At 44.7% G+C, this 17,886-nt stretch overlaps 1 protein-coding gene across 1 annotated transcript; it reads right to left on the bottom strand.

The window, feature by feature from the left end:
• Nucleotides 1-528: 528 nt before the first annotated feature.
• RNF10 (ring finger protein 10) lies at nt 529-16,978 on the bottom strand. Its single transcript, XM_081892297.1, has 17 exons — nt 16,331-16,978; nt 12,690-12,895; nt 11,427-11,623; nt 10,059-10,149; nt 9,716-9,900; nt 9,494-9,630; nt 8,179-8,339; nt 7,341-7,478; nt 6,854-7,109; nt 5,592-5,725; nt 4,975-5,092; nt 4,393-4,494; nt 3,889-4,026; nt 3,469-3,569; nt 2,965-3,025; nt 2,394-2,555; nt 529-1,594 (listed from the first exon to the last, which is right to left on the bottom strand). Exons 1-17 carry the CDS (start codon nt 16,509-16,511, stop codon nt 1,521-1,523), a joined length of 2,442 nt encoding a protein of 813 aa, XP_081748423.1. The 5' UTR covers nt 16,512-16,978; the 3' UTR covers nt 529-1,520.
• Between the last annotated feature and the right edge of the window lie 908 nt (nt 16,979-17,886).

Below are 17,886 nucleotides of genomic sequence, written 5' to 3'. Positions count from 1 at the left end.
GCTGAATACTAGGTGCTGGAAGCCACAGGAAGAGAGTGCTCTTGGGCTTGGGTCTTGCTTGCTGGTCTCTCATAGGCATCTGGTTGGCCACAGCGAGAACAGGATCCTAGACTAGATTGGCCGCTGGCCTAATACAGGATCTTATGTTCTTATGACTACCTATGACTCACTAGATGAGAGCTGTAGTCCAAAGCATTTGCATGGTTCCAGGTTGGCAAAGCCTGCTTTAGGCTTTTGTCCAAAGTACAAAAATTGTAAAGGCTCAGCTGCTAAAACCACATTAAGTCTAAGCTAATTCAGCCAAAATAAAAACTGGCACCAAGGTCTGCTTTTGTACATTACAGCTTTTATAGGACCCTCAGATACTAAAACTGTCTTTGGTGTCTTCCCTTAAATAAACGGGAAGCCAGGTTTGGTTGGAGGACATTTGTTTCCTGGTCACAGAAAACACTGTTACCAGGACTTAAATGAAAAGGGCTTGATGCAGAATAGTCTGTTAAAGAGAGAGTAAGGTACAGCTCAGGGAAACACCTTGTGCATATGGTTTATTGCAACTAATTTCACCCTTGCTGGTATGGTACACTGAAGTTCATTGTATTCAACGGAACTGACACTTTTATTTTTAGTAGTAATTAGTTTCAGATCAAGCCACAAGCAGTGCAGAATGAGACCACTTCTCAAAACAAATTAGGGGCTGGAAGAGTGAGGAGAGAAAAAGAATGGAAGGCTAAAATGTACATTATACAAACCCAAACTGAATCCCAGAACCAAGCAAACGGAAGACCATGACCTCCAGATCCTTAGGGGTTTGACCTGCATGTGCATACAAGCTACCAGTTCTGCGCAAAGGGGGGGCATTCTAATTTCTCTCCAAGTAACCTTAGCACCATTAACACCCAAGAGCAGCAGAAAGGGCATTACTCCCTCTTGCCTAGCTGAGAACCAATCTCCAGAACCCATCAGATTACTCAGGAAAGCCTTTCCAAAGTACCTTTCCCCAGCTTTTGCCCTTTGGGGAAAAGATTAAAAATAGCAGGTATAAGTTGAATTATTTCCTCCTCCACTACCCCCCCCCCTCAATTCTTTATAAGCAGCGCTAATCAAAACGACACAACAATCAGTGTATGCTCTATAGCCAGGTTCCTTTAGTTACCAATTTGCCAGGAGCAGATGTTATCACCCAGCCCACTGCACTCAGTAGACTCCTTTTCACACAGGCCGGAAGCATCAGGAGCTCCCTGCTTGCCTCAAGTGACAAGCAAGTGTGCCACCCTGACCACACTATTATTCCCAGGTCAAAGGAGTTATACTTGGCACAGCCCTGGCACTTTGGCTTCTGCGATGCAATACTTTGTTTTGGTATTAACTGGACAAGTACTCCTTTTTAATTCCTATGCACCTTCCCAAGTCCCAGAAACAGACTTATTCTGCTCAAACTTAAATACTTTTTTTTCTATAGCAGCAAAAACACAAAAGCAAACAAAAGAGAACCAGGTGAAGAAATCTGTCCGTTAGTATGATCACTTGGTATGAACCACTGAAGTGCTGAACAGCAATTTTTGCTTCTGCTTCTTTTTCTTGCCTCTTTTTTCCTCTGTAAAAGAAACAACAGCCTGAGTCACCAGAAGCAACATGTTCCCTATCAGAGATGCTAAACTAATGACTTAATCCAAAGAAGCAATTTCCTTTTATATATACACCCCCCCTGCATTAAGGGATCATCCTGCAGCTACAGGAGCCCATTTAGGCCTTTGACACGTTGATGGACTCCAGTTCCCATCAGCCACAGCAGCTTGCATGGCCCAAGATGATGGGAAATATATAGTCCAGCAACCTCTGCAGGGCCACAGGTTCATTGTCCCTGGGCTAAATAAAAACTCATCCCTGGAAATATAGAACCAGGGCAGGCTTCCTGCGGGAAGGCGTCCGCTGGCAAGCTCTTTCATTCTCAAGTCCCCTAGCCTTTGGATCAAAAACTTTCAGCTTTCCATTCAAGCCTTCGAAACGCGGATGCCTGACTGGTCACTGGCCAGAGCAAGGGTGGGGACATAAGTTAGTGGCAGCAGGTCCCATGACGAACCCTCCACATCTCAGAGAATCAAGCTGGGCCAGTAAACTCCCACAGCATCAGAACAAAGATGACTGTGAGACTGTATAAGCATTGTTCAACATATCTAGCTAGGTTTGCCCTGCACTGTACTCCAATATTACGTACGACTATCAGAAGCACCTGAATTGGAGATGGCCATGAGAGGCATCACCCAAGAGGGACATTGTAAATGTACCATAGACAAGCGGTTGTGCAAGTCTCCCCCTACATCAGTGTTAAGGGGCTGCACAACTGAGCGCCCCCCCCCCCACACTACTGGGCTATTTCCCGTCTCTTTTCTTACCCAAGAGATGGTCAGAAGTGGACGGCTTGTCCAGTTTTAGGAAGGCTGCCTCGATAGCTTGGCTGAAGGAGTTCTGGAAACTAGGCACAGGTACACGGTCCGAGTTATCGCTCTCCCCATCACTGTCTCCTGGAGCGGGAGGAGCCAGGGTGGAGTTTTCCTCTGAAATAAAAGTGGCTGTTTTTAAATCATTGGGGAGTCTGAACAGGCCTCTGTCATAAGTGCTCTGAGGCACCATTGAAAAGAAACACACATAGATCCCTCTGATATCCTTCCATTGTAAGACAAAAGCTTTTATAAATTTAGACAGGCCTTTGGCTTGGCTGACTTTATTTATGGCTCCTTTTAACTTGCTCTAATGTAGTCACTATTTGGTGTTTCATTGCTAGCGACTTGATTTTTTATTTCAAAATGTGACAAACATCTTTAACCATTTTATCGTAATTTTTTATGATTGGTGTTAACCATCTTGGGTGCCATATATAGAAAGGTTGGCTATATATTGAGATAGACTCAACTCTACAAAGGTGCTGCCTCTTGGAGACACTAAGCTAAGAATCACTTTGCTTACCTTTCTTCTTTGGCTGAAAACTATTCCATGTTTCTGGTTTAGCTTTTCCAGCCCTCAGCATCTACCAAAAACAAGTACAAGAGTCAGATCAGCCATACGCTACCAATCTGTGACTAAAGGGTGGCTTGAGATCAATGGAGGGCATTTCAACAGGACAGCTAAAGCTACTTTAAAGGTTAACGTCAGGAGCTGGAGTAAGGAATAGGTCAGTAATAAAGCACCTGATATCAGTGAAGTTAACTCATTATTCAAAGAAACCAGAACAGCTCAGTCCTAGTGGTCACAGCTGGTGCCGCCCACCACTCTGCATCCAACCAGCCCATGACAGTTAATGGTAGCAAACACCTTTTCATGGTTTACTCAGAAGTGATAAAGCAGTGTGGACAATTTTGTAGTTCTGGGTTCAGGCTTCATTTATGCTTGAATCACAAGCAGATTCCTTAAACAATTCTTGTAATGAAGAACTGATTGGGTGCAGCGGAAAGTCCTGCACAAAGCACACACCTGGGCAAAGGAGGGGAGGGTAGATTCCTCCTCCAGATTTCCAACAAAGAGTGAAGGGCTGCCAAGACTGCCTGCAGGAGACAGTGGAGTATACATGGACTCTGCAAGAAGAAAAATCATACATTTACTATACAAACTAAGAGTTGTGTTATTAAGGAGGCATGATAGCAGGTATAGGCTCTCATGCACCTGTGCATCCTTCTTTCTCAGGCACTGGTCTTCCAAGCCTCATTAGTTTCATGTTTGATGCTATTTTAAATTCAGCTGGGGACTCACATTCCTTCCAGTAGCTGCTGTTCAGGAGTTCCCCTGTCTTTTGTCTGCATTACCCCACCCATGGATGATTCTGCTAAGGAAGTGGAAGTAAACCTTTAGAGAGTGAGCACCGGCTGGGTACCCAGGTCTCTTTCAGCTGCTCACCTGATTGAGAAATGGGACTTGAACCAACAGGAGAGAGCAGAGCATCACTCTGGTTCTCAGTGCCTGCATACTCTCCAGAGCATGCACTGAAGGCAGGGAACTGCTGCAAGTTCTCCAAAGCAATATGAACCTCTGGATCTAGACAGAAAACCAAAAGTTTTATCTCTGTGACAAAAGTTATTCACTCCTATGCCAACGATTCAGATCAATTCAAGTGACATCTACTCCCTCATGCATCTTCTTCCTTTTCAGAGGGGTGTTAAAGCCATATTGCCATTGAGAAATTCCTTAGCTTCACTGCTTAAAATACGGCATTCCCACCACCTGTCATTTCTACATACTCACTGGGCTGTTTCAAATTATACCACCACCACCCCGGTCACAAAAGGCCAACGTGAGTCACAACCGCCCCCCTCTCCTCCCACTTACGAAGGTGCTTCCATATACACCAATCGTCAGACCAAGCACTTTTTTATAGATGAGGGGGGCAAGGTTGCCACTTACATCTGCCTTGCTTCTTGTTCTCCTCTATCTCAATCCTGCGCTCCCGACGTCGCTCATCACGAGCTTTCTTCTGTCTCAGGCGCTTCCTTTTCTCAATGTCATCTAAGAGCAATTGGGAGAGTTCCCAGGTGAGACAGACTGCTCAAAACAGCAAAGAAAAAGCACCTTACCTGTTCCTTCCCGGTCCCCCTTTGGTAGTAGTCCCCAGTGGCACCTCCTTTAGAAGCCCAACAATGATGGGGTTTCAGTTTCCATTTTCTGTTGCATGATTGGACTTCACGGTTTTCCAATATTTGTTTCCAAACCCAAGCAAACCCAGATCCATTACCTGCCCCCCTCTCTTCTCAGCACTGAACCTTAAATCAGGGTGGCTAACATGGTGCCCTCTAGATACTGTTGGACTGCAACTCCCATCATTCCTGCCAACTGGCCAAGCTGGCATGGGATTGATGGGATTTGGGAGTCCAACAACAACACTGGGAGGACACCATACCGGCTACTCCCATTTTGAGTTACGTGGAAAGCAACTCTTCAGCTACAACTGGGAATTGCAACAGAAAAACAGAACTTCCCAATGCTCACCTGAAAACATCTGCAGTGTTTCCTTCGAAATGATAGGAGGCTTCAAAGCTAGCTCACAGATACTGAACTCACAGGTGAGTGGCAAATGACACAGGTAACGATGACGCTGCCGCACGTCCTGCAGGTGGGGTTGGGGGTTTAGAAAGAAGAGAGCTGGTTGTGCAACCTTCAAACACACCTTTCTGCCTGGGCGTATGGCAACCCATAATGGAAATGTTTATTTTTTTAGGAGAATTTACTTAGAATGAGCTCAAAAAATGAAGATTTTGGGGGGAGATTTTGAAAGAAAAAGCTAAACTTTTGTGTCTGGATTTTCGCTTTTTGAAATACGGTAACCCTACCCCATACCCATTCCCTGAAGTCATGTTGTGTAAAGAGAATGCTGGTCAATGTCAATAAAAATGCCTTATTTTTACCAAATAAAGCCAAGCCAGTGGCAGTTATGAGTATTTCCAAGTGCGAGAAACACTCAAGTGCACCTAAACCCACCTCCCAGAAAATCATTCCAGGAGATAATAAATCCTTGCAAAGGCAAAATCTATGAAGGTACCTATACCTCAGACAGTAGCTCAGCCACAGTCAAACTACACACTGAGGGCAATCCTGGGTGTCGTTACCTCCGTCATGGAGTGGCCAGATATCTCCACCACAGTGGCTGTGATCTTCTCTGGGCTCTTCTCCAGGCTGCCGTACTCGTGCACAAGACAACGGACATTCACTGGGTGAAGGTACAGGCACTGCCCGTCCTCAGCTGCAGCACGGGAAGAGAAGTTGCAGGACAGTTATGGAAAGCAGGGGAAATGGGACAACGCGCCCTACTCTCTTGACCCACTTACGAGACACAGCAGCCCCAAGTCTGCAGTGCTCCTCTGCATGCACCTGGGGCTGCTGCACACAGGTTTTTAATTGCCAAATGCCACTTAAGCAGCATATAAATTAATAATAAATAATAATGGGAATAATCCAGTAAGGTATTTGATTCTGCCTTGAATAGCCACCTCACTCCAGTTCCAAAACGTCAATTGCACAGCACCTTTGAGACTCTAGCAGGGACTGCTGTTCAATAGTGTTAAGCTTAATTATGGCATCCCCGGAAATGCTGTGTGTTGTTAAGCCTTTATTTGCACTTCTGAGAGTCCATATTGATGTTTTGCTTTCTCAGCATCACTACCACTGCCTCCAAAACCAGAACAACATAGCAGATTCTCCTTATTTCTGAGAGTAGAGTACCAAAGAATCTCCTGTATTCTTCAGGGAAGTAGCTCTCAATCCATCCTTGGGAACCAATAACCTAAGAGCCCCCTTTGTGTGCAGCACAAAACAGAGAGAGCATCGCTCCACAGGGCATTGGGAATCCCTCACTTTTTGTTCTGCTATGTGTCTCTGCCTCAACCAAAGCTCTTAAGGCCATGAAGTAATTAACGGTCACTGGGCCTTTTCCCCGCCCCCAAAAGGCTGGCTTCCCTTGAAGAAAGTTATTGTTGGTGAAGCATGTTACACAGTGATCTTCTGAAGCCTTACATCAGGGGTGGGGTACCTCAGGCCTGGGGTCCAAATGCAGCCCCCCAAACTTCTCTGTTTGGCCCCTCCGGACCCTCCCCTAGGCCAGCCTCTCTCCTCTATACCCTCTGTGAGCAGATTTGCCTAGCTGGAATGGATCCTTGAATTATGATAGTATCTCTTGCTCATCTGGATGAAAGGTAGAGACATTGTGTGTCCACTGCACAAACATGTAGCCATATCCATCACTCTATGTACTTTTTGCCTTTGGCCCTGTCCACCACTGACATCCTGCCCCCCAGAAGGTTCCCCACGAGGAAATGCAGACCTTGAACTGCAAGAGGCTTCCCTACCCTTGCCGTGACATTGTTGAGCTAACCTTGATAGAAGTAGTAGAAAGGGGTGGTGCTTGGGTGCCCACTGCTGAATGCTGTTTCAGGTTTCTCGCAGGCAGGTTCAGGCAGACTGGCTCCTTCCATCTCACTTGTGCCCGGTAGGTCCCTGCCAGATTCCTCGGCATCATCCACTCCCACTGCCTCTTCCACCTCAAAAGGGGGCAGGACAGCAGCCGCAGACTCTACAGAAGGTGGCTCCAGGATTTCTTCTTCAAAAGCAGAGAGATACTCCAGAATAGGCTGTTAAGAAGAGAGAGTAGTTCACATCCTTCTTTCTCAACCCATTCAAGCAAGCCCTCAAAACCCCTCAAGTTATCTCTGCCATCTCTTTCCTGAAGTCACCCTGGAGTGTCTAGCTTAATGGTCTCTGGGGCACAAGGACTGAAGCTAGGTTCACCCGATTCTAATGACCTTAAAATAGTTATTGAATAGAGTGAGATAACAATATTTCAACAGCACTCAAGCTCTCACCTTCCTCTCCTGGGTTGCTACTACTGCTGCTGCTTCTTTGTCAGATGACTCCGTCACAATGAGAGCCTCCACAGCTGCCGTGGTACCTGCAACGTCACTCTCTCTGTTTTTGTCGGACATCAAGTTTCCCTCTCGATCCTAAAAGCCAAGCCAAACATTGTTAATCTCAGCATCACATCAACATATACACCAGGCTTTGCCAGCCTGACGCTCTTCAGATGTTTTGGACTGCACCTCTTGATGTTTAACCATCACTTACGCCCTACCAGAGAACAAGAAACAGGCACTAGCGACAGTGGCAACAAACTATCTGGGTTCTATGTGACTTAAGGTCAAACCCATCTTGCAAGGTTATTGTGAAGACGAAAGAAAAAACTGGAAGCATCATGTAAACTGGAAAAAACCCTTAAAAACCATTATTCCGAAAGAAAGAAAGAAAGAAAGACAAGCCTACCCAGATACTTAGAAATGCTGATGTGGTTTTTAATCTCTTTTAGTATATTAATTTCTTGCATCTTTTAATGTATTGCACATTTCCCCTGATTTTATGGCATGACCTTTTTGTAAACTGCTTTGAGGGTTTTTACAATCAAGTGGTGCATAAATTTTTACAAAATAGATAAATATTCCTATTTGCTCAAGCTACAACTTCAGCAGTATTTGTGCTTGTCAACACCCCTCCCCCCAAAAAAACTCCCACCCTTTGGCCACCTGCCAAAATAGGGAAATACACAATAAAAATGCTCAGAGTCACTCACATTGAACAGGTGCCATGAGCAACTAGTAAAACCCACAGATTTCCCTACATCACATTACTCAAAACCCGGCGATGCCTCACCTTCAGCTCCTGAATGGCAGCCTCAATGAAACATGCTTCAGGTGTGTGCTTGTCCTCCTCGTACTGGCGCAAGAGTGCCACCTTCTCTTCCAGGATAACCTCCTGCAGCACCTGAGCCTTGGAGGCCAGAAGCAGCTTGGAGTACTGTCCATGTTGCTCATCTGCACAAAGACATGCCAAGTTAATGGTACACTGGGATGAACGTAGCCATCCAGTTGGAAGACATCCTACAAGTTAACACTCTTGTGATCTGCTTGCTCTCTTTATAGCATTGATGCCAGAGGTGCAGCAATGCTTTCCCAGCTGTTTAGGGGCTGGACCTACATATGCCTGCAGAGGCCTTCCCTAGCAACCACAGGGGTTGCTCCCCTCCATTAAATTAGGCTTGAAAGAAGCCTTCACTTGCAGCCCATATACTGGGCTGCAGTGAGTGATTGGCTGCCTGCCTGGGATGTGTGGTGCCTGTAACAGTCTCTCTGGGTTGCAAGGACACCCATGGATGCAAAAAAGTCAGCACACCCTGCTTTACCACCTGAAAACTTTTGTTCATTCTCTATCTGCTACTAGGGTCCCCTTTGAAGTCCCAGCTGGAAAGATATAGCTCCACTTAACATAAGAAACAGACATGACTTATACCATACTCTAAAAATGTAGTCTAACATGGAAACTAATGAGATACACTGGACCCCACAACATTGGAAGGTGCCAAGCAATTAAGTTACTAGTGCTGAAGTTATCTTGCTTGATTTGTTAAGGACAAGCAAAGTTTTGGACATGTGACTGTGGAAAAGGTGCAACCGATCAATTAGGTAATCTTCCTCACTGGGCTATCACGAAGCCCTGGTGGAGAAAACAGAAGGGGAAGCAAAACAGAGACTTAAAGCACAGAGGTGAAATACTGGACGTAACAGTAAATAATGGAAGGGGTCAAATGGATCACTTTAATCATTTGTCGATCACAGAATTGTGCTTAGTCCCACCTTGCATTTAAGAAAGCACTAGTTGGGTGTAGGGAACACCTGTGGCCCTCTAGATTTTGCAGAACTACAATGCCCATCATCCAAACCATTGGTCATACTTACTGCTGGGAATTGCTACATGCTTTTTGAAGCAGGGAATCTAGGCAGTTTACATACAGGGAGCAACAGCAGAGTAACAGTTCTGCCACCTTCAAGGAGCCATGGCCAAGACTGATTTTCGTGCTGCTCCTATTCATTTCAAGGCAGCTCAAGCCAGAAAAATTTGTAGTAGATAATGCCCAGGATACTGCACAAATGGCAGCAAGGTCTACCCAACTTCCCTCTTTGCCGCTCACCTCCTAGATGAATAGGCTGTTCCACATTCACCAGCTTTGACTTGGGCTGCGCTATCAAGACACCTTTCCCCCGTCGCATCAGTTGCATCGTAATTGTGTCGCCAATTGCATATTGACGGGTTTCCAAAGCAACAACGCTGCAAAAACAAAAGGGAAGTGATGAGCGATAGGTGACTTGTGAGCAAATAAGAAATAAGGCATTGCTCAGAGAACCTCTTTTACCTTTTCAGGTCTTTCTTGTGAATCGAGCCATAGCAGATGGGGCACTTACTCCAAGTCTTCTCACTCAGAGAGAGATAATGCAGGATGCATGCCCAGCAGAAGATGTGCCCACAGCGAGTGATCTTGGCAGCAGTAGGCGGGTATAAGCATATCGGGCAAGAGGGGACTTCATGGCTGCAAATCCGCTGGGAAAGTGCAACAGAGTACAATTTACTATGCTATCGTTTCACTCTAAAATATGACCATAATAGATTGGAGAACTGAGCCCAAACTCAAGTGGCAAGTGGCCAACCTGTCTAAGTTTGTGTAATAAAGCTTTCAAGGCAAGTGCATTGCTACTAACCACTTGTTCCACAAAGTCCCAGTTGACCAAGGTGTCTGGGTCAGTGAAATGAACTGTGTAGTCCTGGTCATCACACACCACAAACTGGCAGCTGGAAAGCAAACACAGAAAAAACAGAAAATATTGAATACTTATCTGATGCTAAGCTATCTGAAAAGAATCCAGAAATACAGGTATTCAGGATCACAATTATATAAGACTAGTGATGTCAAATTCTCAAGAATAATCTTTTGGAGAATATTCTCGAGAATATTCTTGATTAATGAAAATATTAGAGAATTTTCATTTAAAATAGGAGAATATTCATTTTAATGCATTGAAAATGATATAATTAGGTAATATACATGTTTATTCATGGGTAAACTTGTTCAGATGGCAATCAAAAACCATACAGATACTTTATTCAATGGGGCAATGCAGTGAATTCACATTCTTTGATTTTTTTGCACCAAACCTGAAATTGAAAATTCAACCTGAATGACTCACGTTAATCACTAAGCCTGCCACTAACCGTATATTTACCATCAACTTTGAATTCTAATTGTGTATGTATAATGGATTAAAAAAACAATTATTCATTACTTACACTGACAGTATCACAGCTTGACTTATTATTTACTAAAAAAAAATAATGCGTGCTGTAAAACTGGTTCTTACATTAGAATTTACAGTTTGTGGAGAATATTCTCGGGAGAATTTTCTAGCAGAGAATATTCTCACATCACGAGATAGGACAACATAAAAAATAATAGCAGAATCGCATTAGTAGAGGGGTGGGTAGCTTATGGCCCTACAGATGTTTGACTCCCATCTCCCATCAGCCCCAGGAATCATGGCCAATGGTCAGAAATGGTAGCAATTGTAGCCTGGCAACATCTGAAAGAAAACAGGTTAGTCACCTCTGCCTTATTACAGTATTACCGGTATGTGGATCAACTTAATGCAGGAAGCCAATCCAACACTTACAGATTTAATAAAGAATAACATGGTATCAAAGAAGAAATATTGAAAATGCCTTCATTTCCTTAAATTGTTACCTTTCAAGGCTTACTTCTCAACTTACTCTCGGAATTACTACTGCAAAAGGCTTCTAAAGTTTCTATAGAAACCAGAGCATAAAATTTAAAAGTGCACAATGAATCATTCCTAGCTCTTTCTGCCCACAAAACCTTCCAAGTGGAGACTGCTACATTAAACTGGGAAAACAGCAAAACAATATAATCACAGAAGTTTCACCAAAATCATAGCAATGTAAGAAAATGAATACATTTTCCATTTTTCTTTGCTTTGATTTTTGCTGGCCTCGTTCTCCCTTGGGCATATGAAAAGCAACCACAAGCTTGGGCATATGAAAAGCAACCCACTCACTTGGCCTGTAGGAAAAGCTCCTTGCTGAAAGGTTTGTTCTCCCATCTGTTCCTCTTGCCCCAACTGCCGCGGCCATTCCCAACATAGCTTGCTTGGCCACGAGGTTCAAAGGTGAAGTTCAGCAAGTGGTTCAGGCTAATTTTCTTGGGTCCAGAGAACTGGGCAGGGCTGAACTCTGCCCGCTGGGCCTCTGCTACCTGAAAAGACAATGAGTCACTTAGAATGCACCAATAAAACAATTTTTAAAAGCTGTGCCACATAAACATATTTTGCACTGGTGTGTAGTGTAGGCAACACATGTCCAAAGAGCATTTACTATAAAAGACTGCTGCACTGTAAGATTTAGTACACAAATAGAAGTAACACCTTCAGTGGTTTGGAGGCTCAATTCAGACAGCAATTCAATTCAGACAGTCAGTCAGTTTCAAACAACTCTTATTCCACAAGTATCAACACACGGAAAAATTAATTTTACATCAAATTCGATAAACTACAAGCCAAACATCTGAGATTACTTCCCACACAATTGCTAACTTACTTGTAAGGCCTATAATGAGCACACTTTACAGCATGAAATACCAATTGGTATTTCAAATAAACAGATTACTCGGTCTGTCAGATAAATTCCAGCTGCAGAAGAGGCCGGGTCAGATATGGAGACACAAATGTAGATCTTTCAACAGTTTCATCCATTCCTTACATATCTTTCTGCTAGTTGTACAAGCAAAACTTAACACACTACAGAGTCATCAAAAGCAAAACACTATTCGTGGTACTTTAGGCATGTCATGTCCCATTGTGTCTGCATAAAAGAAGGGTTTTGATGTTTTTAAAAATGGAATTTCTACCTGAGCTATAGCACTAGGGATAAGAACAAGGATAGACATCCCGTGACCTTGCAGATGCTGCTGGACTACAATTCCCATCACCCCTGATCACTGGCTATGCCAACTGAAGGACAACATCTAAAGGGCCAGATGTTAGCCACCCCTGGATAAGGGGCAGCAATTGAAGATAAGCTTCCTAACAGGTAAAGGAAAGAACTTATGGCACAACACTTTCTAGTTGCTGTTCTAGCTTCCTCCACAGCTGTTGGCACCAATTTAGATTTGAAGATGAGGTAAAAATCACTATACAGGATCCTTTCCCATTTTTCAGAACACAGCAAAAGAGCACAAGCACATTCTACACAAGATATGTAGCATCACCATGCAATCATCCCATCCCAAGAAATATGGCTGATCCAGCGAGACAGATTCTCACCTCATCTCGTCTTCCACCATTAGAAGAAGAGCTAAAAGGTTTGCTGCCACTGCCATGCCCACCCCTCTGAGGGGGCATCTTATTAAAAGCTTTGCTTTTCTGTGAAGAGGAGCGACGGGATTGGCTGGCGAAGTTATCATTTTTAGGATACGAAGTTTCTCGTTTACGATTATAACGCTGTTTGGATCCACTTGCGTTTTTTCCATCTAGAAAAAGAGATAAAGCAGTGGCTTTTTAAAAAAGCAACCCAAGTTCAGAGTCTCAGGGCTGGAAAATGGAATCTTGACAACAACTAAGCTAATCACCTTCAAGTAACCCCTACTGCAACATGCAGCATATACCATGTTAAAGCAACAAAAAGTCAGCAGGATAACCCAGGAGAAGCTTTATCAAGAAGCAGACCACCACATGCAACCCGAAAATTCACAGAAGCAACAAAAAACATGTTTAGTTATTGCAAGGATGCATCCACATTGTTTTATGGGCTTTGTTACTACTCATCCCCAGAAAAAGCTACTTGAATATTTGTCTGCTATTTTAACAGTGCTATTCTATACACGTCCACTGAAAAGCAAGTCCCATTGAATTCAGTGGGGTTTACTACCAATTAACTTGGCAAAAGACTGCAGTCTCAGTGGTTTGTATTATTCATTGTTTTAAATTGTGCCAAGAGAAAACTGCTAGTGAACATATAGTTGGCATTAGACCATGTGATTGAGCCTGTCTATAGTAAATAGATCTGTTTGTAAACAGTTCCGTAGGAGCAACGTTTGTCTTTTTAAATGTGAATTGTTTATTTGTATGCTGAAGCTATCTCCCCTTCAAGAGCAGCCAGTTGAACATATAGTGGACATTTGTTGAACAAAATCATATCTCTTGTATATATTGCAGTATCATGTTAAAAACTTGTTCCAGGAAGATAAACCTTTGCCTCTACTGCCACTAGTTCTGTAGTGACTCATGCAGAATAATCCGAAAGAAGAAATTACAGCTAGGAAAGAGGATAGTGTTTGCATTTCCCTCGCAAGGATCACTTGATCCAGGAGCCCACATGGCTGATACACACTATCAAGATAGGGCAAAAAAGTCTGATATCCTCATGCTCCTACCTGTGCCAAGAGCACTTTAGTCAGTCATATATTTTCAGCTAGTCACACCTCAGCAAATACAGCTTACGTCAGGGGTAGCTACTGTGATGCTGTCCAGATGTTATGGACTACAGCATGCATCAGCTCCAGACAGCATGGCTAATAGTCAAGGAAGATGGGAATTTTAGCTCACAACATCTGGAGAGTACCATGCTGGCTACCCCATATGCACATATTGAACTTCAGTATTACTGTTATCTCCATATAGATATTTTTCAGCATGCAGAAATTTTACCATGCCATTGTATTTTGTTATATTGCTTGTTATTTGATGGAGTGCTGGCCATTATGAATGAGATTTTAGGTCAGACCTCTCTATTAATTGGCTGTATATGCACATCATGCTAAATGGTTAGTTTCCTGTGATGTAAACAAACTGAAGGAACCTCAGCAGTACACTGGGCTTATACACTCCTCTGTGCAACTAGGAGAAAAAGGTTGAAAGCTTTTGCAATGGGTTAACCACAGCAGCCATACTTTCTGCAACAATAAACTGCACTTACATTAACTATGGTTTAGGTTCAACAAGCCAACTTCAAACTGCAGCTTGTTTAAACCAACTATAGTGAAGATTAACTACAGTTCTGAGTCCAGAAGCACAGCAACCTGTATTCAATAGGAAACAGAAAAAAACCTTCCATACTTTCTCCTGGCTATGCAGAGAGGAGTGGGTAGCGTAAAAACCTAAAGCTTACTGCAACTCGTCCTTCTTTTTTCTTATTATTTCAACTAGGCAATGGAGATACACCCAATAAACATATCCCAGACTAATAATCAAGACCTTTACCAACATCCAGCTGTTGTGATATCTTCATTATTTCCATACCACTGACAAGTGAGACTCAGGGGTCTAGATATATGATATGAGGGATGGGGAACCTCTGGAGCTCCCAGACATCTGGCTATGCTGATTTATGTTAATAGGACTTGGAGCCCAACAAATGTCAAAAGTTGCCTCTTAGCCTACAATAATAATGGATAATCATAGTTTGCTAATTACAACCTTAAGACTCAAATAGCTAAACAGCTAACTACAAGTAGGGAGGGAGTAATTAGATTCCTTTACAAGCAATACAGGTGACTTTTGCAGCTTGAATCACGTATGGAAGAAGGGTGTTTTTTATGAAAGACATTTGCTAACTGCCAGCCAAGTAAAAGGTCACAATAATAGTGCAACTGCTTGTTACACTGACCTTAGCAGTATTTGAGGATTACATACTCAGAATCAGCCACTTGCACAACTAGCTATGTAGATTAGAATATAATCAGTGCCAGGACACATGGTCTGTGAAAGTCAGAAGTAGCACTTGCTCCACCCAAACCTTCTATCTCCACACTACATTCTTTAGCAGCAGCAACCAACCATTAATTCAGTGTATCATCAGTCCAAACCCAGCACTGCTTCCAATTTTGGTTATAAATACAGTGTAAACAAGAACCCAGACTTCATAACAAATACCCTTTGGACTTCAAAGACCATATTCCTGCAGAGAGGGAACTAATGGAAAATGCAGAATACGATGAGAGACACAGGCAGGAGCCAAAGAGCAGCTGCAGATGAATTAAAAGAATCCTTGGATGAATTCAGCTTTAGATTAGCATCCTGACCACATAATCTGAACCTAAGATTGAGAACATAAGAAAAGCCCTGTCGGATCAGGCCAATGACCCATGTTGTCCAACATCCTGTTCTCTAATAGCCATCCAGATGCTCCAAAGAGAAACCCCCAAGAAGAGTGGAACACAAGAGCACTCTCCCCTCTGCAATTCCCAGTAACTGGTATTCAGAGAAATAATGCCTCTTAAAAGTGGAGGTTGAGCACAGCCACTATGGCTAGTAGCCACTAATAGCTTTCTCCTCTGTGAATTTATCTATGCTTCTTCTAAAGCCATCCAAGTTTGTGGCCATCCCTACCCCCCTATGGAAGTGAGGTCCACAGTTTAAATAAGGGCTGCACGAACAAGTACTTTCTTCTGTCTGTCCTGAATACCTGGCATTTTATCTGTCCTGAACTTACGTTTATGGCTGCAGTCCTATATACGCCAAGACCGGGGAAATCTGCAAGATGTTGTGGAACTTAAAATAATTCATACCTGCCCAAAAAGCCACTTTCAGGACATGAAGCACCTGTGGGATTCGGTCACACACCAGGAACACTGAAAGAAGAGAACTTTCCCCCAGCCCCTCCACCTTCTTGTGGCAGAAAGTTCCTATAGGGTACCGAAGAGCTACACTTGTGTGCTACTCTGTATTTTAACGATGGCTTGCATTATAGCCCACCTTTTCCTCTAAGAAGCTAAGGATAACACACATGGGCTCTCTTCCTTCAATACCTGCAACAACCCGGCTAGCTTGTTCAGGTTGTGCCTGGTCCCAGGGCGAGCTTCCTGACCCGAGTGGGGATTCGAACCCTGGTCTCCTAGGTCCTAGCCCGGCAGTCTAACCACCGGCTCTCCACACAAACTGGAAGCCTGTCCAACTAACTCCCTTACCGCCTTTGGGCTTGGACTCTCCCCCGGCCGGGCCGGCCGAGTTAGAGCGGGGCTGCTGCCCTTTGCCTGCCGACGCCGAGGAAGAGGAGCCGGCGCCGAGGCCGGAGCCGCAGGGGTTGCTCTTGTCCATCACGTCGTGGGCCGGAGCTGCTGTTGCTGCGACGGGCGCGCTCTGGAGCATTCACGGGCGCCGCGGAGGCGCTCTTTCGGAGACTGCGAAGGAGGAGGCGGCGGCGGCGGCTGGGGCCGAGGCCCAGGCTCATGGCCCGGCGGCGGGGTCGGCGCAGCGCAGTCGTCTCGGCCACCTTCATGGCGACATTTTCCTCACGGCTTCGCCCTGAAGAGGGAAACGGAGACAGGTAGGCCTCAAGAGCCGAGTCAGAGGCGGAGGGGGAGGCGGGGGAGCCGGCCGGGCCTGCGGGGCCCCGCGGACGGAGCGGCGGCGGCGGCCGAGAGAGAGGAGGCGGCGAGGAGGGACGGAGCCCCGCGAGGCCCGGCCCGGCCTTGGCTCGAGGGCGTCGGGAAGGCCGCACTGTCGCCGCCCAAGGGAAGCCCCCCGGGCCGCCTCAGCCTCTCTCTCTCTCCGCACGACCGTTGCCGCCGCTGCCCTGTAATGGCGACGAATCGCCGACCACAGTGACGGCCAAGGGCCCGGATGAGGCTGTTTGGGAGAGGTGGGAGGGGCCAGCCTCGGCCCGTCGCAAGGCACGCTGGGCTTTGTCGTTTCTCCCTCTACTGACGGAACAGAAAGGGGACGCGGTTAAACTACAGCTCCCGGCATGCTCTCTTCGTCCCTGCGTCGGGCCTCGCCTTTTATTGAGAAGACCAAGGAGGACAAAAATAAGAGCAACGCTTCTGGTTTGCAGCTGGACCTTGCCGCATCGCCTCATGGGATTTGTAGTAGCGACGGGACTTAACTGTCAGGGGTCCCTTAATGTCTCTTGGTGCCAAAGCTGCGATAGGATACCCAGCACAATAGTATTGTGGAGTCTTGAAAAGCAACAAATTTACACTATTGTGGCATAACCTTTCGTGGACTGTTAAGACAGCTCATCAGATAAATGAACTGTTATACTAAATTACAGGTAGATATTTAAATGCATTTAAAAGCATTTATAAACTGCTATAAATCTGATACATATGGTGTTTTATGGGGAACAGTGAAGCCGTCTCTCTCTTACAAACAGAATTATCAGTGAGCGCTGGCCCATAAACGCTTGTGCCACAGTAGATTTGTTAGTCTTTAATACGCCATAGAGCTCTTCTGTTCTTGCAGTACAGGGAGAGTTGTTTTAGATTGCATTGCGGTCCTTATGATCGTCATGCACAAACTTTCATTTCACCCCGCAGTTGGGCTGAAGAGTCCTCCATGATGTGGTATAGCTAGGTACCACATTAAACTGTGTCTCATCATGAGAAGTTGCTAAGACGATCACGATGCATTTGCATCGTCCGAAGTAGGCATAATTTAGCATTTTTAGTGTGACCGTATATGTATCTATTCAGAAACAAGCCCAAATGAATTCAGCCTTTTCTATATTTTACCCCCCATTCTT

Source organism: Podarcis melisellensis (genome assembly GCF_964234715.1).
Source record: "Podarcis melisellensis genome assembly, chromosome: 16".
Taxonomy (NCBI): Eukaryota; Metazoa; Chordata; class Lepidosauria; order Squamata; family Lacertidae; genus Podarcis; species Podarcis melisellensis.
This window is presented reverse-complemented; position numbering and strand designations above follow the sequence as displayed.

Coding starts and splice junctions, on each gene's coding strand:
- RNF10 (XM_081892297.1), bottom strand. CDS start 16,511: ATGCTCCAGAGCGCGCCCGTCGCAGCAACAGCAGCTCCGGCCCACGAC. Junction 9,631..9,715: donor CACAAGAAAGACCTGAAAAG/GTAAAAGAGGTT, acceptor TTGTTTTTGCAG/CGTTGTTGCTTTGGAAACCC. Junction 5,093..5,591: donor CTGGCCACTCCATGACGGAG/GTAACGACACCC, acceptor CCCCACCTGCAG/GACGTGCGGCAGCGTCATCG.